Source organism: Emys orbicularis, chromosome 2, assembly GCF_028017835.1.
Source record: "Emys orbicularis isolate rEmyOrb1 chromosome 2, rEmyOrb1.hap1, whole genome shotgun sequence".
Lineage (NCBI taxonomy): Eukaryota > Metazoa > Chordata > Testudines > Emydidae > Emys > Emys orbicularis.
Window position 1 is genome coordinate 235,750,870 of NC_088684.1, and position 22,169 is coordinate 235,773,038.

A 22,169-nucleotide genomic window follows, 5' to 3' on the forward strand; every position below is an offset into this window, starting at 1 on the left:
TCTGTGAATTACTGACAGATGGGAGAGCAGGAAGCATCAAAAGTACAGTGGTTTGATTAAAGTAACCTGCTGGTGAGCCTGGGGAAATGTGAAATCTTGTGGTAGACAAGGAGATGTATAGAAAATGAGACAAACTTTGACTGTGTATGGACCTCCAAAACAAACACAAAAGCAAGGAGGTAGTTCAGGAAGGTTTAAGAAATCTGGGGCAAACAGATGACTTGATATGGGTTTTTTCTAGGCAGTCTAGCAGACCATTGCCATATTTGCATGGAAGTTAATCCTCCTAGCTCCAGACTGATCTAAAGCCATTGGGCCCCACCATATCTAATAAAGCTGTCCATGATTAAACCATGGACTGAACACAGTGAGTCAGAGGATTTCCTCAGAGTCCCTCTTGCTTCAGGCTTTTCTCTGGGCATGAGGCAATCTATCTTCAAGAAAGAGGAAGCTGTCAGATTGTGGGTACTCTCCTGAAAACAACCTAACTCTCTAACCTACTCAAGGGTTTAGCGATCTTATTCTCTCTTTATGCAAGAGAGTGAAAATAGACCTCTCTCAATCTTGAGTTCCAGACATTCTGGAATTCCTGGCTTTGGGTTTCAGTGCTAGTTTAATTAAAGCAAATTCCACAGCTTTTGCAGTGCTCTGTGTTGCAGTTATTTTTTAACCCATCAGCAGGATCTAGTTCTCTGGGAACTATTTTTTTATATAAGTTGAACAAACAAGGGTTGACAGCTCAAGGCTACTTGAATCAGACTCTTAATTATAGGGGGAGCACCGCCCCCAGGTGGTGCCTAACATATTGTATCATAAATGGTTGCATCATTTGTTTGAGAAGCTCGAATATCACTGTTTGCTGCAAACCTTTGAAATTGGGCAGGGATAAACCAAGACCAGGGAAGTGCTGCTGCTTTGTCCCATTTAATTCCTTAGGGTTTAGCTGAGACAAACTTTTGAAAATAATTTTCCCTCTTCTGTCACTTGTGGTGGTTCAGTTATTTTGGCATAATGCCAAAATTTTGTAACAGGTTCTCATCTAAGGCCAGGCCCATGTCTCTCCTGCAGCTGCAAAACACATTGCATGTGGAACTCCAGGAGCAGGAGAGGAGAGAAGCTGGGTCAGGCTTTCCTGACAAACCCCTATCCCAGGCCCAGCATATGATCTCCGTAGCCCATCTTCCCAAGTATTCACCATTCTTTGCAGGCTTTGGCTGGCATGCAGTAAGGAGACGGGCCATTGACTGGATGATGATAAAAATGTTGAACAGCTGCTTCATTCCCTGTGCACGGAATGAAGCAGGGTCATATAATTAGACGGTTTTTAATCTATACACACGAGGGACCAAATTAAAGTTTCAGGGCAGCCTAAATTCTGTCATTTCCTAACTTTTGAGTGCTTGACTTTGCAACCTTAAAAGAACATGGAAAGCCAGAGTGAGTGATGCAGGAAAGTGCCTGATCCAGAATCGAGCAAGCATGGTTACCAAGGAAACTCAGTTTCTGGAAAAAAAGAGGAGGTGGAAAATGGATCCAGAAGAAATGACAAATGCCTCTGCTGTAGCGACTGAAAGCACTAATGTGGAAAATCTAGCTAGCATACTCATATAACTTAGTCCACAAAACAACTCCATAATCCTTTTCTCCAGTCCCTGATTATCTTATAGCCTACAACGTCTTCCATTTCATAAACTATAGAGACTAGGAAAACACCCTTAAATATACAAGAAAAGTTCAGTTTTCCTAATTTCACATCTTTATCCTCATTGCCATCTGTCTAGATGTTCAGTATCAGAGGCAAGAATTTATTGGTTAAGAAAACTTTTAGGTTACCAGAAAAATACTCTAGGTTATGCCCTGCAAAGATGAAAATAGAAAAGACTATAAAAGTGGGATTTTTTTTCTGGAACCCATAAACACTTTTAAACAATATTTGTATTACTGCCTCTTGGAAATTTTCTAGTCAGCATTTGTCTAAAAGTAGAATGTGTAAGAGTAAACTGCATAGCTAAACCTGGCACTGTTCTTTTTTCCTCATTATGGCTGAGCACTTTAAGGAAAAAATGTTTGTTTTTTCTTTCTATTTGCTAAATCACCTGGGATCTAAAGGCTAAGTTGTATCCTTTGCTACTTATACATCATCACCAGTAAGGTTGACCCAATGTATGTGTATTACAGTGTACTAGATTAATTGTAATTGGATTATAGACCTTGGTTGGGTCAAGTTTACTAGTGATGAAGACATGCAGAAAAACATAGCCAGTTGGATACCCTTCAAATGAGAAGACTGTCTCTTATTTTGTGAAGCATGAAATAAAACTCATGAATGTTTGCTGAACTCAGAAATGCAGTTTAATTTATGGGTTCACATTCTGAGTGTTTCCCTTCATTGACTATCTGTTAAATCACATAAAATCCAAATATAAACTCTGTGGATCCAGATGCTGCTCAGATCACTTATAGATCAAAATGAATGCTCATAATCACTACTGTCAAGACAGACTTGGGGCATGAGACCACACACTTAAGGATAACTAAATGTAAAATTAGCTTCATTCCCCTAACAAAACCATCAAAAATCCTCTTCAGACATGTAGGAGGCCTATAAAAATTCATGCAGCATGCAATCACTCCTACCACATAATTAGAGCCCCGCAAATCTGCGGATATCCACAGACCATGTTTGTGGATGTGGATCCAAATTTTATATCTAGAGTCCTGCAAATCTGTGGATATCCACAGACCATGTTAGGGAGCCTGGTGATAGAATTATTTTTATATAAACATAGAAAAAATTATAACATAGGAAGAAAATATTGATGTCTGAAGAATAGAGATTTGTAACGATGGGATGGCATTACAAGAATAAGATTGAAAATGTGGAGGTGTAGCAAAAAGATTCAAAGGATTGAGGGGAAACAGTCAGTCAATAGTTGTATGACAGTAGTGCCTCGAAACCCAATCACATACAGAGAGAGAGACCTTTTTCATCTAAAGAATTTACTATTTCAAATAGGCATGACAAAGACTGGGTGGTAGAATGAGGCACAGAGAGATGAAGTGATATATCCAAGAATGCACAGCAAGTCAATGGCAGAACCAGGATTAAAACATAGGACCTCCTATCTATGAAGAACTATTGGCACCTGAAGACACTGTTCAATAGAAGATCTTTGGACTCAGTCTCAGATTCATTTCTTATGTTTATGGCAGAAAAGGTCAGATGCATGTACTAGTTACTGTAAACTGCAAACAGAAATCAGGGGAGTGTTACAAGGATAAAGTATCTGCTAAGAGTATTTCATTATAACCGTTCAAAATTAGTTTCTGATCTTTAATATCTTCCAGTTTCCACCTTGAGGAAGACATCATAACAAAACTTAATTAAAAGTCTATTAATGTATATTCAGTGATTTACTATGTGTGTCAAGTTTCATTTTTGATCTACAAAGGCCACATAAATTACAATCTGTGGTGGAATCTAATTGTAAACTTGCATCAAAGCAGAAAAGATTTTTACCATTTTTAGAGTAACTTTGTAAATTTAGAGCATGTAATATGCTGCAATACTGGCAAAGGTAATTTCATTTTATGAGGAGCAACATATGGTAGATTCACTAGTGTGTGTTTGAGAAGTATAGTATCATGAGTAATCCGATACTTCCGTATTTTGTTTGCCATATGCTTGTAGCATGAGTTACTTAAATTTCTTTTGTGTGTAATGAAGTATGAAGGACTCACGCTCTACCAGTAGAGGGCATTTTGAACACTTATTTTACATCTATTTTTCAAAATGGATATATGAGTGATCTGGTTCAGAAAAATTGATTGCTGGATGGATTCGCTTTGTGGTTTCCACTTCTGGCTGTGGCATATAGTAAACTCTTCTTAGTTTTGTAATATTTTAGATATGGAGTCATCTAAATTAACAGCTGTACTAATGCCAAATGCATGGTTTCTCTAGAATCTGTGTCTGTGGATATCCTCGGCAACAAGTAAGAAAATACAAAGGAGTAAATAGCAGGATTCCAGTTTCTTCTGAATTCATGGTGCAAATGCTAACTGGGATTTACTATGCCTTGTAAGTTTACGAAATACATATGACAGCTTAACTTGTATACTCTATCGCAGATGTCTTTTCATACCTGTTAATTCATGACTGGCAGAATTATGTTTAGGAGTATATTCTCCTAATAGGATAATTCTGTATGCGGCAATGAAACATGCAATTTGGGGGGGGAAATTCCACTTGGCAAATTGAATTAATATCAGAATATTTTTAATAACCATTTGCAACTAGTGTATCTATTCATCCCATATGCATTCTTACTCACATACATGTTCATGCTTAGAAGTGACAAATGTGGGTCCAGTTTTGGAAAATTTATTTCAATCTTAATTTTTTCTTGCCACATCCACATTATTGCTTCTCTTGTCTTCAACACTCTTATCATCCACTAATGTTCACAGGTAAACTAACTGAATTTTGATGTTGTATTAACTGAAATAACTGATCCCATAGACTTGTTCACAACATTAGTAAATATTCAAAATGTGGAACAGCAGACAGCACACTAGCTATGCAACTTCTATTGAAATTCCATAACTAAAATGCAACAACTAGTTGAATGTTTACCTAAAATTAAACCACTCAGGAGTGTAAGTTATTGATTATAAACAAACTGCTTTTAAACTTGCATTTCTTTTTCTTTAATTAAAAAGTCAAAACTATCTGTTTATAAGAGAATTGTTTCCCTGTACTTTTTGTTCTTATTAGTGACTCACCTGAACTGATTTCTAAATAAGGTTGTTAATGTTTTGAAGGTAATGTGACCAAGGAGAGAGAGACCGCTATTACTTGAGATAAAAATGAGGGTACAGTTTATAAAACTTGGTAATCATACTTAATTATAATTTTTCTAGTTATAATGGAGAATGGGATCTAGCTCGTAAAGCAATGGATGACATTTTATATAGAGCTCAGCTGGAGTTGTATCCAGAACCACTGCTGGTAGGTATTATGTTGGGATTTTTCTATACAAATCTAGATACAAAGTTACTAAACTGTAAATCATGCTGGTGATGCAGCATTATAATGAACCATAGGCCCACAGGGAATCATCGGTGTCCTACCTATGCTAAAGATGCTTGGAAGCATGCATTTTTAATACTCCTCCCCCCCCCCCAAAAAAAAAGTAATTTTACTTTGTGCACTCAAACAATGGAAAAGTAGAATTTAAAGCCTTGGGGGAGGCTCAAAAGCACCATGAAGGATGTGGTAAGTAGTCATTGTTTTAAATGGGGACTACTGTCAAAGTAGCTCTTTAAAGCATTGTGCTGGTTGCTTGATTTAAGACTTCAAACCACCAGGAAATAAAGGCATAATTGCAAACAGATTTTAGTCTAATCTTTGATACTTACTTTGAACCTTATGATCATAGCTGATCTCAGATTGCATGTGGTATTATATTTTTCCCCAGAGTTGTAAAAATATTCTAATTACCAGGGCTTTGGAGCAGAGCCCGGAGCTGGAGCGCGGACCAGTAGGTTTTTGCCCGGAGTCGAAGCAGAGCAATTCAAAAATTTGATTGCTCCAATTCCCTGCTAATTACTGTAAATAGTACTTCTGTTAGAGTTCAAACTTGATAAAACTTCACCCAGATTTTTCCTCCCTAGGTTGCTAATGCAATAAAGGCCTCACTGCCTCAAGGTGCCATGAAATCTAGTAAAGAAGGTACAAGATGCATTCAGGTTGAAATTACCCCCACTTCATCTAGAATATCAAGAAATGCTGTGACTAGTATGTCCATCAGGGGGCATAGGTGGAAGAGACATGGTAAGAAACACACTGTACACATTAAATGTTATGCTTTTTGTATTAGAGCTATTTTTTAAAAAAAGTTGAAATTCTAGGAGTAATGCACACATCTTCTATTTAATTTTAATCTTAACCAAAATGTCTCTGGTTAGTGAGTGAAAGCTGCTATATACTAGTCTCTTTAAAAATCCAATATCATGGATCTTTCTCTGAAGAGTATGAACAGAGCAGCCTTAGCAGCTCACTTGGGTCTGTATTGTGAATTTGACTAGATATTGAGTATTGCCCAGTAGGATGTTTGAGCCACTGTGCAATTGCGTTAGCTTATCCTGAGTGAGCTATTATATACTGAGACTTAACTGCCAGTAACAGATTCCTTTTTCCTAACTGGGGAATAAAGATTTCCTTGCCGTAGCTCTGAGTGAACATTTGATCTGTTTTACTCCTCAGCTATTCAGTTCTTCAAATTTTTGGTTTTATTTTAAAATGTAGGACTGTACAAAATTCTTGAATCTGTAGCTAAAGAAGTTACACATACCATTTATTTAACTGGAAGCATTAGTATATCAAATATCTGTTACAGGGTGTCCCAGATTTGTGTCCAAAATGAAGCAATTATTAGTTGCAATAACCAAAGTAATTTAAGGAGGTAATGTTCTCCCCATAGAACCTTCATGCAAAATGCTCAAAGAAAGCTGGGCAGGGTGTAGAGTAGGAAAAGATGGTCATGTTACAATTGTATTAATTATCATTATGAAAGATTAGAAGCTAAAAAAAAAAAACCTCATCAGAGGTCTTTAATCAGTCTGGGCTGGCAAAAAACGGCACGTTAAGGCTTCTTTTTTTGCATAGTCCATTATCTGCACTCCTCTTCTCCAGTCTGAGAAGGAAGAGCAAGTCCAGCACAGATCAGTGCTCTTGATCACTTGCTGTGCCTAAGGCCTTGTAACTACACGTCTACCTCGATATAACGTGACCCGATATAACATGAATTCGGATATAACGCGGTAAAGCAGCGCTCCGGGGGGGCGGGGCTGTGCACTCCGGCGGATCAAAGCAAGTTCAATATAACACGGTTTCACCTATAACGCAGTAAGATTTTTTGGCTCCTGAGGACAGCGTTATATCGGGGTAGAGGTGTACCACCTTGGGTGGAGAGCCAGTGAAGATCATTAATATTGGCTCTTATGTAATATGGTCATTCTTTATCTTTAATTGATGTTTTGACTGTTTTGGGATGGGCTCAGTGTTGGCATTACTATGATAGGCATCATTATTATATAGGCAGTATAATTAGCAACAAAATTACTACAAGGCTGTTTAAAAAATGGTAAATGACCTAGTGATCGTGGAGAAGTGCTGATTTAAAAAAAAATAGAATATCCAAATTTGTAGTGGTGTTTAGTTTTAAAGCAAGATTAAATCTACAAAACTCTCGCTTATTTACCTTGACATACAATATGAAGAGATTGATGTAAATATTACCACAGTGGGCATCACTGAGGTAATATTTACATCAATCTCTTCATGAAAAGTGTTTAAGTATCAATGAAAACAGGTTGAGTGCAATGGTCCTAAGAGATGGCTATTTATGGGTCAGAGCCAGTGGTGGAGGTGACAAGTGTTATAGTTATTACTAACTGAAATCATAGTGCAAGGGAGTATATCAGCCTACAGTGTGCAAAATGGCTACTGGCCCTTTCTAATTAGAGCGGAAGAAAGTAAGGCAGGATCTGCTGCTGCCTAAGACCTGTCAGAATCTCCTTGAAATCAGTAAGAGGCCAGCAACTCTCAAGCAAATCGTGGCTCAGAGTTTTAATCAAGAAACCATCTCTGAACATGGTTTAGCCAGTTGTCACATTGTCTTTAATCTTGCTCCTCTGTGTGGCTTTGATGTTGGTAATTCAAACTCATTGATACAGGGAAGCATAGAGTAAAGACAGTGGATCTGTTTTATTCTGAGAGAAATTGAAGGCAAATTTAACTCTCTCCTGTTGTCTTCTACTTTATCACTTTTGATAATACAGAATAAAAACATGGATTATAATGGGCCAATACTAACAAGTCTTATTTCATGCATTTTAAAGGTGCTGACTATCCAGCAAAGATAAAGGTCTTGCAGTCTTTACAAAAATCATGCTTTGATATTGCCTTCTTGCAGGGATCATGCTTCATGCAGATGGCGAAGTTCAAGAGACATTGGGTGGGACAAGTATTTGCTGCAACAGATAACAGTAAGGCAAGAGGTTTGATAGTGTTAGTAGAAAAACAGATTCCCGTAAAACATGGAAAAAGCTATTCACTTATGAAGAGAGATGGTGTGACAGTTAATAGAGAGAAGCATAATATTAATCTAATTCTAAGCAACTAGTGTGACCCAAGCAAGGAATGATGGGTAACCTTTGGGAGAAAAATAAGGGCTTTTTTACCAAAAAAAAAAAAAAAAAAAAAAGTTCTTGCCAAGATTCCATTTGATTCAGGGAGGGAACTACAAACTAAGACTTTGGATGGTGGCACCAAATCGTTTAACGGGGAAAAATTGCACTCCTGGAATAAACTTGTGTAGCCAAAACTTTTCAGCCAAAAATGATTGGGTGTCCCTAATATCCTGTCATTAGATATCTCTCATTCCAGTATGCCAAAAGTGAATCTGAAATATCTGCTCAATGACTGACCAGGCTTTGGGGGGGTTATAAATGGAAAAGGCTCTGTGCATTATACCAATTTCGGTCAGCCTCACTTCCAAAATGTTGTTTATAAAAATTCTAGCAAAAACCCTGACTATTGGACAGCATGAATTTCTTCCTGAATCATAAATCCAGGCGGAACAGGCTTTCTTAACAGGCCATTAAATGTAATATATAGAGTGGGAAAAAATCCTCAAACATAACAGCTGCTGCTTTTTCTGAGGGGTCGGGGTGTACTTTTCTGGGAGGAGGGTGGAGGAAAGACTTGCTTGAACCGTTCTCCAAATTTGATGTAGACAAACTCATTATACAGATCAAAATACTGTGAAGTAACTCTAGTGTTGCAGTGGGAACTGACTTATTAATTCCCGATGAATTTCTTCTGAAGAGCTGGATTAGGTTTGGGTTTTGGACATAAATCTTGAACCAACAGCTCCTGCAGTGATTAGGAGCTTATAGACCAGAGAATCCTGAAAAAGATATTGCTATCACACTTGGAATAGTGGGGTTCCAAGGGCTTCCTCACTTTTTCCTGGCCTGTGGGTAGAAGGTAAGAACAAGAACATCAGCCAGGGATTGGATGTGCCATATCTCCTACCTTGCTACCTCCTACCCTTTACTATCATGAAGTGTGTCTCTCTTGTGGTGCGGGGGATGGATAGCAGCTGCTTTGAAACCATCTATCCACCTGTCTACCTGCTCCCTCTCATTCTGCCAACTGCCCCTGGAATATTCAGCCATGGAAACAAGATGTGAAGAGGCAGCCACCTGCCCCACCCATGGGAGTAGCAGGCGGTGGTTGCTGTTTGTTTTATGAACTACCTGCAGATGTGATAAGTCAGCAGAGAGACTGAAGGTGGGGAGAGAAAATGGGAATGCCCTTTAGAGATGTGTGTTGTGGAGAGAGGATGGTCTGAACGAGGGTGAAGATCTGAGTTGGTGGCAAGAAGGGGGAGGGCTTGTGAAGGCTACTCTACTGACTATATTGTTAAACTCATCATCTCTTGTTTATATTCGTCTGGGGGCTCTTTCTAGAATATGCAGAGGATCCCTGCTCATGACACGAATACAAAGTTAGTCTTAGCTGAAACTTGATATCAGTTTTTTAAAAATTAAAGGAGTTTTGAGATTAGTTTATTGTTGTTTAGTAGAAACACTGACAAGCTAGATGTCTTGGTGCAGAAAATAGGGATTTAAATGGACTGCACAGTATAAAAGTATTTGTAATACAAATGACACACTGACAAGCTGCTATCTCAAGAAAATTCTTTCTTTGCTGTAGACCATTTATGGGTGGGGGTGTGTGGACTAAGTTAATCAAAATGTGCTGTTTACCCCAAATCTTGTTCTTGCTGGTAGGTGCATCATATAATAGTTCTAAGAACTTCAGTGAATTACTTTTATATTTGTTTGAGGAAAATGGCTTTGACTCGCCAGTAAAATTTCCTCTATGCAGAAATCCAAGAGGATGGGGATTTCATGATGTTTACAGCTATTAGCTGCTGATGTCAAATGCATTACACAATGAACACTTTACACTGAAAAGCACAGGCCCTGATTCTGTGAAAGTGGGGTGACTTCTGACATCTCAAACTTCCTAATACCAATAGTTAGGTACTGGGAATAGAACAGCCTCTTATGAAAACGTTCAGTTTTTGGAATAGTTGTAGGGAAAACTTACCAACATATGAGCTGAAAAGAGAATGCAGTTAAGATCTATTCTCTGGAGACATTTTGGAATAATTTGAACTCTTAGAACGGAAGTACAGTATTATGATGTCTTCTAGTACAGACTAATCTTCACAAACTTCTGGGAGCATCCAAGTACAGTAGTTTAGTTGGAGAATTGTGGACTTATGACGACAAAAAAAACCAGAAGGTCGATTTTTTTTTTTAAATTTGTTTTTAATGTAATGACTTACTGGAATTCGACTCAACTCCAAAACTAAGACAAGAGAAAAGCAGTGGGGAAAAATGTGTTAAACCACTTAATCCCAAAAACTGGGAAATCCATATGGCGATACACAAGGGCATCTGAAAAGCCGTGTAGTTTAAAATAATTATGCTACATAACTCGGCTGGCTCAGGATGAAATTTCAAAAAGGATCTTATATAATTGTAGAAAGCATTTGCAATTGGAGAGGCTGTTGACAGCATAAAGCCTATTCACTAGTTAAAATCTGTGGACTAGCTGAGGGTTAGATGTGCTCCCTATGGATCTGGTGATACTGCTGTGTAAATTCTGATTTCATGAAATAAAGGACTGGAAAGTACTTTGGTTAATTCTGACAATAGCTAGTTACTGCCTTTTATGAGGTTGATGTACTGATCTCACATGGAATGGTTAAATTTGAGCCACCAACCTGAGTATTGAAATTTGACTTACTTCCTAATACTGTGATGTGTATGCCCACCCATCGTCCCCTCCTTGTCATCATACACACACAAAATGGAAGATTGTAAAGCAAGAGCATGGGAGGAGGAGTTGAGTGAGAGATCCTAGAGCAGGGTCTGTAGATTTTAATAGAAAAATGCATTCAAGCACCATGTTGAGTAAGTTTACATGTGTAAATAATATACTGTTTATCACTAATGTTTCAGTAGAGTTTTTTGAATTATTAAAAAAACAGTTTTTCCAATACTAGAAGATAGTAAGTATGTGTAAACGGCAGTTGTATGGAGTATAGATAGAAAGGATAAGGACTTGTTTAATATTAGATTTTTATCATATCTTAATGGTCTGGAATCTTACAATTTATAAGCTTTTAGTCTAATTTTAAAATTTGCTTTTCAGGAGTAATCAATCTCTTGATAAAATGCATTGTTGCCTAATGTGGAAAACTTGCATTGAAGTAAGCCTGTCTACACCAATTTCAGTATAAAATATAACTTACTGCTATGCTATAAATAAAATCTATCTTTTGAGAAAGATCTGCATATTGTTTAGCAGGCTTGGAAATATTACCCCAGTCTCTGTATCGACACTGAAAACCTAGTGAATAGTTTTCATTATAATTGTCACATTTATATGTAACTTCTGTTGAAGAAAAATATCATTGTTCTTAGCTGTCTTTCCTGAATAGCACATGCCCTTTAATACCTGTATTCCAGTCATTACTACTATTCCAATGTTTCCATTATCCCTATATGTGGTCTCACTTCCTGCACCAGTAGTTCTAGTTCCTCCATTTTGTTATTTAGACTCCTTGCAGTGGTGTACAGCCATCTCAGTTGTTCCTTTTTGCCTTCACCCAGATTCCTCACCTTAATAGGTAGTCATTTTACTGCCACTATTGCCTATCTGACTGTTACTGTCAGTGGTATTGGCACTCTTTCCTCTTGTCCATTCTTCTACCCTCTGTTCCGTTTTCCATTGCTGTTCATTCTCTTTTACTTGATTTTCCTTCTGCTCAATATTAGAATGAGGCATGGAGATTACATCTCCCAACCATCTTCCCTGAATATCTAGCTTAAAGGTCTCTTAATCAGTCAGTCTGTCCTCTGGGAGACAGATATCTTGATCTTTGTCTGACATAGTCCATCTGTTCATCAGATCGTGGCTGGCTTTTTATTGTTGTTGCTATTGACTTGGTTTTCCTGTAAATAATCAGCCTAAAGGCAAAAGAATTTCTTGGATTATCAGTCTTTATAGGTATGTAGGGGCTGTTCTGTCTCCAACCATAAATAGAAAAAAATGTAGGAAAATTGCATGTCTTATGTAAGGTTTAAAAGTTGTTTAAACAGGGATATATTATTAAAGGAAGAAAGGAAAGGAAAATTGAAAGCAAATGGGATAAAATCTCTGGCAGCACTTGTCTAGTGTATCGTAAAGTCTTAGATGCAGAATAAACAATTTATAGTAGCTTTAAATATATTTTTGTTCAGTTTTGTTTTATAATTCTTAGGCATATTAATTGCTATCTAGCATGCCAAAAACTAGAGTGACCCTTCGGAGGTTGTTTACCCTCCCCCCCCCCCATCCCATGTTCTTGGCAATTAGATGTATTAACTCCTTTGGCATCAAATGAGTAGACCTAAATAGTGTCATTTGAACCAAAGCTGTAAAAATTGGCTTTTTGGGCCAGGTGGGAGAAAGGAAACAAGTTGTTAAATCACAGCTGAAATCTGAAAAATGTGTGGTGGTTTTCATTTATTGCCATCAATGAATTCTAACTATGTTTTTAAATGTAACTGAGAAACACTTTTGAGATTGGTGTTTCTAGTGCATTGTCATAATGGCTACACACTTAGGCATGCGCATGCAGCCAATTTTAAACAGAATTTTAAGATACCTTATGTCCATTAGAGACAGTTAAAGTTGTTTTTTAGATATAAAAGATGGGATGTGGAAGAGCTTTGTGGCCAAAATAGGTATTGCCACTGCAAAAAACTGACTTCCCTGCTGCTTTACATAAGTACAGAGGTGTGAAGCCATGTTAAAATGCAGTTGGTTCACCTTATTAGTTAGTACCATGTGGTGTTCATTTGTGACCTTTCTTTCCTATTCTTCTTATTACTAGCTCTAATCAAAAACATTTCTGTTAACCGAAATAGACACAATACAATAGACACCCTTTGGAGGTAACCTTTATGCCTCCACTCATACCCCTAAGAAACCGAACAGTAAGTTTTCCTACTTAATCCCTTCCACAAGTGTTGAAATCAGACTTGTCTTCACTGCTGAAATCTTGACAATAGGCATGCATATCGCTCTATATAGAAACTAAAAAAATATAAACCACACACACATCCCTTTCATCCTCGAATTCCAAAACACTTCACAAACTACAGTAGTACTATGTTAAAGCCACTTCCCTTAGAGTGGCAGCTTGCCAGCTGGTGAAAAATCGTGTTAAGCAGTATGGGAAAAGTTACTGTTTTGGCCATTAGAAAGGGCCTTTGGGTGTTTGCTCATGCGAAGCATGGGGGGGCCTTTTGCCATTAAGTTGTTCTTGGAAACATTTCACCATTATAGTAAATTGTCAGGTACTTGACTTACTTTCAAACCATTCCTTCCAGCAGATAGGTCTATTTGACCACCAGAGTCATGCTATGTAGTAGCTGAATATTTACCAGGTTTCACGTCCTTTCAACTTCAGTGTTTACTCATATATTTACCCTAAATTAGTGTTCCTTCAATATTCATATGTAGGCTTCATATCAACAAGTTTGAAAGAAACCTTACAGCACAGACAATTGTCTGCAGTTCTAAAAACTCAAATACTCTTAATATTGATATTCTTTACTTAGTCCTGAAGATTTTGAAAACTATTTCACTAATAAATTAAGCACTTCAGAGTAAGGATGAGCTATCATTTCTGGCTATTGCTATGCTTTCATTGGATTTTTTTTCATTCTTGTCAAGCTTGTTACTATTTTATATACATGGAGAGATGCTTTTCTCTCTTCCTGTGCTTGCTTTTGTATGGTACAAATGTGACGGTAGAAACTTTCATGATGGATACCCAATGACTGCTTAGACCTGGTGGCTTCCCCTCTCACAAAATCCAGTTCATAGTAGATCTGGTGATGAAAAGCCATTTGACTCCTGAATGTTTTATTGTCTTAAAGTTTGGAAATCTGTGGTCTAATTCTTTAAAGGTTTTTATAATGCCGATAGGTTGCTGGAAGTGTAGTTTGTTACATTATATATTGTAAAGTTTGAAAGGTTTTTCCCTCTTTCTTCCCCCCCACTTCTCTTCTCTTCTCTTCTCTTCTCCCCCCGCCCTCCCCCCCCGGTTCACATTTCTCTCCCTCTTTACCCTTAACCTCTCTTGATGGGTCTTCCTTTATCGGAATCTAACTTTAGATAGTAAACTTTTCAGGGAAGGAATTTGTCTGTAAAGTACCTTGTGCATAGAGTTGGTGGGAAACAGTTTTTCAATTCTGCAAAAATGTTCACACTTACAAAATGTTTGCATTCAGGTTAAATCAATACCTTTCAAAATTTTGTACAAAAAACTGGAGGGGTGGGTCTGTTTAAGGCACTCACCTTGAATGTGAGAGATGAAAGTTCAAGTCCCTGCTCTGAATCAGGCAGGGACTGTTCTCATCCTAGGTGAGTTCCCTAACCACTGGGCTATTGGCTATTCTAGGGAGGGTTTCTTTCTCTCCCCTCCTCCCAAGCCCCCTAAAAATTCCATCCTGGACTCAAGAAACCTTTGCCGATGAATGGACACAGAAAGTGATGAGTTCCGGTGGAAAATTTTGGTTTTAACAAATTGGCATTTTCTGATGAAAAATTGTTTTGTCAAAATTCTTGACCAACTCTACTTATGCACCATTGCACTTTAGGTTTTGAAGATCTTCCTGTCCCTTTTTACTATAGAAAAATACCACTTTTCCAGTTCAATGGTACTATTTTTATTCATGGGTATAGTATCAAGAACTGCAGCAATCACTGATTTTTGCTACCATTACTTTAACTATCCAGAAATGTCAAAGTATGCTCATACTACTTTTAAATGATGGCCCACTCTCTGTTGCTGTGCATTTAGTATTGTTTGCTCTCTTCCCCTCCTCATCCATCAGTCAAGTTATAGTACCTTGAAGCTAAGATCATCACTTGTGCCTCAACTTGTTTCCATTGTTCTCCAGCATTGCAATGAACTGTTTCTCCCTTATAGCCTATCTTCTCCTGTTTGATCCTGTAGCGAGGTAATTGTCTAGTACTTGAGATCAGTCTGACATGGAAGTGATAAGAATACTATAAATCAAGCTTCACTGTAAACTCAATAAGAGCAGAAAATGGGCTGAGGTCAACATGCTTATTGCGCTACTGGAAAGTGCTCAGATGCTATGGAGATGGATGTGATATACGAATTTCTATAGAATAAACATTCCATGTTACACCTACATAGCTTTTTGCAGGTGTTACTTTGCAGATTTTATATAAAGGTTAAGTGAATTTTAAGTTGATGTACTTGAAAGTTTTCCTAACTATGCAGACTTGTTCCAGTTGAAAATAACTTTAAAAAGAACGCAGAGATAAAGTGGCAAACTAATTGTACCTGAGCTGATCTGGCTCTCAAGATGTAGGAGTTTCAGTTCAACCACATTCAAGGGAGAGTGCTATATCAGTGCATACTGAAGGCATAATCTCTGCTCCTATGTGGTAGTACTTCAAGTTAACATAGAGATAATTGTAAAGATAACTTTAAAAACAAAGGTTTTCTTTACATCTTAGTACAGCTGATACAATATTGTCATAGGGCTTGTCTTCCTGGAGAGCTTTCCTGTCAACATAGTGCTGTCTACACAGGGGGTTAAGTTGGTATAACCATGTCACTCAAGAGTGGGGATTTTTCACACCTCTGAGTGATGTACTTATGCTGATAAAGGTCTGTAGTGTAGACCTGGCCATAGAAGTGAATTGAGGGGGAAAAAGCTAAACTCAATTTTGATGTCTAAAATAACATGTAATTTTGAATTTTCAAGAACACATGTTTCATGAGCATCTTTCAGGACTTTAACACTGAAAGACAAAGGAGATTGGAGGAGAGCGTAGCACAGCATGGGGGAGAGTCCATTTTTTTTTAAAATGGAGTAATTCTATCCCATCCTCACTAATACTGCTAATTAACAAAAAGTTAATATGCAAACATCTGGCTTAATTCGTAACGCTTCAGCCATCCAATTTCTGTGTTTTGTTGTTTGTTTCATGATTTTGTTTCAGACATTTTTTTTTTCTTTCTTATCCATCTTCATTTCTAGAACAACCAGAGAATGGTAATGATGCTCCTGAATTGGGAAACTTTGTCATACCTGAGATTAGTGTCACAAATGTGGCTGGAGAGAGAACCGGGAATGGGGAAAAAAGCAGAGCACTAGCAGAGAATGATTCTCAGCATATACAGGGTGTGCAGGAAACAGCTACAGATCCTAGAAATGACAGCAAAGGCATGCCAGAAATCAGGAGGCAAAAATCTGTAAGAAAAATGATGGAGGATGGAATAAACTCATCTGGCAGAGTGCAGTTTTAGCAGAGCACTTTGTAGCTGCACTCTAAGGTACCATTGATTGAAAGGGTCACTGCTGCATGTTTGGAGAGTTGCAGTATGCAGTTATTTTATTTGCATGTTGTCATTTAATAAAAACAAAAATGCATGCACTGCACACACCATTTCTTATTGTGTCTGTGCCACATACAATGATGACATAACTTGGGGAAACCACACTGTGAGACTCAACACGGACAGAAAATACTTTTCTATTCTTCACTTTGAGCTTATTTTGCATATTTGTTGGATTTACAAATAAAGTTATCAAGGAAACAAAGTGGACTATTTCAAACTTATGCAAAAAAGCATTTCAGTACGCTTTAGTGTCTCCCCCCCCCCCCCCCCCATTATACCATTTGAAACACCTTCATGATGTTGATACATTCATGCTCCAGTGTTAAGTTTCCAATCTAGTTATACTGGCAAACAGATAATGCAGAAGGTGACCTTTCAGTCGTAAAACTAAAACACTGTTGGGTTTTCTAAACTTGCAGGAGCCATAATGGGTATTTTGTGGCATTGATAATCTACCTTAATGATTAATTTGCTTTGCAAATAGTATGTAGAAGCACTTGCACATAATAGGATTTATACCTTTTTAGTTTTCTGTGTGGTCTCTTTCTGATCTGTTCCTAATCTTTTGCATGAATAATAGTGCTTTTTTTCAAAATCACTACAAAATGAGATTATGCGGGCATGCCTTGTGGTTTAGTAAATGCAACTTGATGCAATTTAAATCATAATGAATCATTTTCTACAATTTAATGCAATAGGTAAGTGTTTTACATTTTTCTACTTTGCTCCGTACTCTATTGCTTTATTGCTTCGTGTTTGAAAATGCCGAAGTCTAACTGTATACATCTGAATTAATCACAATATGAATAACACCTTTTAATTAACACTTTTTTCTTGTTCCTTTGCATAGATAATACTGATGTAGCAATTCCAGAAGAACTGATAGAAGTATCTGAGGTTGATGAAGGGTTTTACTCTAGAGCTACTTCTAGCACAAGCCAATCTGCCTTATCAAACAGCAACAACACCAGCAACAAGATCCTTTTAGGGAAGAGCCAGCGAAGGTCTGGAGGAAGCAAAGTTGGGGGGAAAGAAAGAGAAGCTTCTGGGGAATCCTGCAAAGAAGACTTTTCTCGAAAACAAACTCAAAGAGCCATGAGTGAGAATTTAGATCTTCTATCTTTAAAGAGACTGACATTAACTACTAGTCAATCCCTGCCTAAGCCTGGCAGTCATAGTTTGGCTAGAACTACCACTACTGCTTTTAGTAAATCATTTGAGCAGGTCAGCGGTATCACAGTTCCAAATAACCGTAGTGGTGGAAATGGTACTGAAGCAAATAGGTTTTCAGCATGTAGTCTTCAAGAGGAAAAATTGATATCTGGAGCAGAAAGAATAGATCTTCCCATTTCAAACAAACAATCAAATCAGCAGCGACCTCCTAGCATCAGCATAACACTGTCAACAGATTGATGTCTGACAAATTGCCTAGTATGAAAAAGGAATCTGGAGATTCTGTTGATAGTGTGCTCCCCATCTTCCCTTTTTAAAATCTAACCCTCCAAATTCTTGATACCGTTAGAGCTTGGCTTGCATTTGACAGTGTGTTTAGATTACAATTTTAAACTATTTTTTGCATTGTTTCAACTGTTATTAATAGCCTAGAGGGTTTTTTTTTCCTTAGGTGGTTTGATTTTACACTTACACTTCCTATTATTTACATCCCCCTATTGTTAACAAACATTGGCAGGCTCTGTTTAGCCATGCTGGCAGAGTGTGTGTGTGTGTGTGTGTGTGTGTGTGTGTGTGTGTTCTAAATTATAGACTGCAGAGCAAAGGGATCCTCTTTCTCAGGATGTAGCTGTTCAGTCACTGATGCAAAGTAGTTACTTAAGTTTTCTATTAGAAGGGGTTTGTGACTCAGGAATGAAATTGTGTGACATTGCAATAGATCCATACAATAAAATCACAGCATCGCAGACCATGCCAGAGAAAATGTGTTGATGTGAGAGATGTACTTTGTTATAGGCCTACAGCTAGAAGTACCAGTTCAGTGTTCCATGTTAAATGGAAACTTTCATAACCGTGGGAAATCTTTGCATGCACCTGACTTAATTCACAAACTCCAATATGTTTGCACACCACTTGAGTCGCATATTCCTGTAAGTATATGGGTATATGCAAACTGAGATTTGTGAACGATAGGTCTCTCTAAACACTTGGTTGAAAACTTGGCTCCAAAAGTCATACAATGGCAGATCAAACTTCTGCTGGGGACAGGAGTTTTCTGTGATGAAAATGCCATAATACTCAGAAAAGTGACTAAAAATGTCACTAGTTGGGTTCCATGTTTGATTCTGAGTTACCAAATATGTTCAGTTCAAAAGCCACGAAAGCTTATGCTCCAATACATCTGTTAGTCTATAAGGTGCCACATAATTGTTTCATAATTATAGTATCCGTATGTTTACGCTGATTTTGACACCTGTTATATTGAATCAAGCACATCATTTTAATGGAATAATGTGTTTAAAGATAAGGCTTGTTCTTGAATGAGACTAGGAGACTATTACAAAAGGACATGTACAAATTAAGAATCTTGCAAGCACAAAGGGGAAATTATACTGTAACTGATTTATAACTAATTTAATTTGTTGTAACTTAATGTTGTTGTAACTTTCATTTATGTTGTAACATGTAACTCATGCCATCATTATTTTGCTAGTTTGAAACTACAAAATATCAACATTCTTTACGGTTACTATAGCAGTATTTTAAAAAATCTTATTAGCTGAGATTATAGCTTTAACAATGCTTATTGATTGCAAGCTACACACAAATGGGGAGAAGAGAAGCTGGCTATAACCACTCCTTGAAAAGAGAGGGAGTGTTTTACATAGTATAACTGTGTGGTCTTTTCTCAGGGGAAGTGGAGAAAGTAAAATGGAGGTCTAATGTATATCCATTCATGAGTATTCAGATCTCTGTGGTGAGGTTCCTTTTATAGGCCAAAAATGTCAAAGGACCTTATGACACAGAGCAAGGACTAAAGCTTTTTTAGACTTTCCCTAGTTTAGTTTTTGCCCTGAGATCCATTCTTGATTTGACTGAAAACTAAAGCACAAATAAATTTTAAAAAGCTCTCATTGTACACTCTCTGCAGCCTCTTACCCACCTTTCAGAGTGGGGTGACAATGCTGTGTTAAATTTTGTTAATTTCCAGCCATTGCATATTTATAGCATCCAAACTACAGGCAGTGGAAGAGTATTGGGGTGCTGGTAAAAGGTATTACTAGGTAATGTCTACATAATAGACATTCTGCATTTAACATAACTTGAAATTCCTCCTGGGAGGCCAAGAAGGGATGTCCACTAGAGTTTCGCACAAGATCCTTTCCTAGCTCTCACTAAGCAGAACACACAGCCTTCCTCTGATTTCCTAGCTGTAAGGTAATACAATTTTAAAATTCTTTTACTTGAACTATACCTTTAAGTTGACTTATAACTTATCGATTTAAACTGTAATTCCAGTAAACCTTTTATCATGACAGTATTAAGCATGGATTAGCTTTAAGAACAAATTAGTATTTTAAGTCCTTTCTTTTCTAGAGAAATTGTGATTTATTTATTTTTAATTGTCTCCATAGTAGTTAACCCCCCTTTTTGATTCAATAGTGGTAGAAAAGATTTTTCTGTACTGGAAGATCCAGCCATTTAAGTTTGAAGCTACAGAGTAACAGAATTAACTCTCTCTTTTTTAGAGGTGTATTTAAAATGCCAGGGATACAAATGAGTAACTTTAATGTTTACAAAGCTGCCACTTGACTGTTCTCCAAACTACAAATCAGATGGTATTTTTTAAAAGGGTAAGCTGGTTTTATCTTGCACGTTTAATCATTCTACCTTTGGCTGTTGGTTTTTTTTCTTCTTCCTGGGCTTAAATAAATGTTAAAACAAAATGATAAAACCCACATTCCTCTTATACAATAGAATTTATATGAGGTTTTATGGTTTTCAAGTAAATGTGATTTTAAAGGGAAGATTTCTTAATACTAAAGGGCTACTGCTTCTACTTACACATGCAGCTTTATGTACATAAGTCTTTATAAGCCTATCTATATGGTTGATTCATTGAGTTCATTTTGTGTAACTGCCACAACCTAGGTCTTGGCAATACTAAAATTTTACTCTAACAACTTTTTTATAACCATAAGTATTTAAACGTATAACTATTATTTAAACAATTGCAGGAAAGTTTTAGGAATAAGTTTGTTTAGCTTCGTGTCTGAGACTGTCCAAATACCCATCAAGACTTCTACTTTGAGACAGTATTAAATAGTGAATCTCGAGAGTTTTTAAATTTTATATTAATCAAATTTACATTGAGAATATAAAAGTTTTTTTCTTTTTTTAAAGTAAATGTTGTTGTAGTCTTAAGAAATTACAGCTTATATTGTACAATGGTAGTTAATTTTGAATGAATATATTTCAGGGGTTACCACCATTTAATACACCTCTACCCCGACATAACGCTGTCCTCGGGAGCCAAAAAATCTTACTGCATTATAGGTGAAACCACGTTATATTGAACTTGCTTTGATCTGCCGGAGTGCGCAGCCCCGCCCCCCTGGAGCACTGCTTTACCGCGTTATAGCCGAATTCGTGTTATATCGGGGTAGAGGTGTATAATAATCTGCAGAAGAAGAAAAAATCTCCATTTAAAAACAAAAAGCTCAAATAAGTGGTACTAAAGAAAAAAAGTAGCTAATGCTTACACTTAGGTTTGAACTCCATTTCATTATATCAAAGGGAAATGTTTTCAGTGCTGCATTAACACAGCAAAATCTACCATCAAAATATTTGATTACCTAAAGATTAACAGTGAACAACTATTTCCTGTTGTCTAGAACTAGGACACTTTTGTGCAAAGATTGCATACATTTTAACCACTTTGTGTAGCTATGTTCTGTAATGATTTTTTTTTTTTAGAAATTGTTGACATTTATGAAAGGTTATTGGAGTTCATATTGCTAGAAAAAGTAATACTTTTTTTAAAAAAAACACCTTTCTAGAAATAACCAGGCTCCTTTTGATTGGCATAAGGATTTTACAAGTTTAGTAATTGTCAAATATTTCTTTTAGTCAAAGTTTAATTTTTGAGGTTTAAAATGCTGTATATAGATGTGTAACATACTGGATTTTGTATCTGTAACTCCATTTCTAAAAGACTGCAACAATGGACTAGATGTATATTTTTAGTAACACAGGTCTATGGAATAACTGCATCAGTTCGCAGGTGTTCTCAGTCTTAACTTGAAAGCCTAAGTTTAAATGAAAGTGCCACACTCTCATATTTTTAATGTTTTGCATAGTTTGTGTGATTATTTTTCTGTCTTCTATTTTGGTAATGCAGTGTTTCACTTTTTATATAGTAAAATGTTTTAAATTGTACTGTAGAGTTAATCTTCCTAAAGTATAAACCATGAATTTGCATTGTTTTGTGTTTAATATTTTTGGCCATTGGAATAAACAAACTGGAATTTTGTTTTTCAAGTTGTATACATTTATTAATACTTTAGTACTCTGCACTTTTCATAGCAGAGTTTTGTCTCATTGACAGGTTTTGTTGAAATAAATCTAGAATGGTGA

General features: G+C 36.9%; 1 protein-coding gene across 2 annotated transcripts in view; it reads left to right on the top strand.

Moving 5' to 3' along the window:
* HYCC1 (hyccin PI4KA lipid kinase complex subunit 1) overlaps positions 1-17,993 on the top strand; it is a 41,502-nt gene extending 23,509 nt beyond the window's left edge. Inside the window, exons 7-10 of one of the 2 annotated variants that reach the window (XM_065399399.1) lie at positions 3,965-4,081; positions 4,924-5,011; positions 5,677-5,836; positions 17,431-17,993. In XM_065399399.1, the coding sequence (XP_065255471.1) occupies positions 3,965-4,081; positions 4,924-5,011; positions 5,677-5,836; positions 17,431-17,993 (928 nt within the window). Of the gene's footprint in view, positions 1-3,964; positions 4,082-4,923; positions 5,012-5,676; positions 5,837-16,218; positions 16,488-17,430 lie in introns of those variants that run through there. The other variant, XM_065399400.1, reaches the window with a different exon arrangement.
* Positions 17,994-22,169: the final 4,176 nt, after the last annotated feature.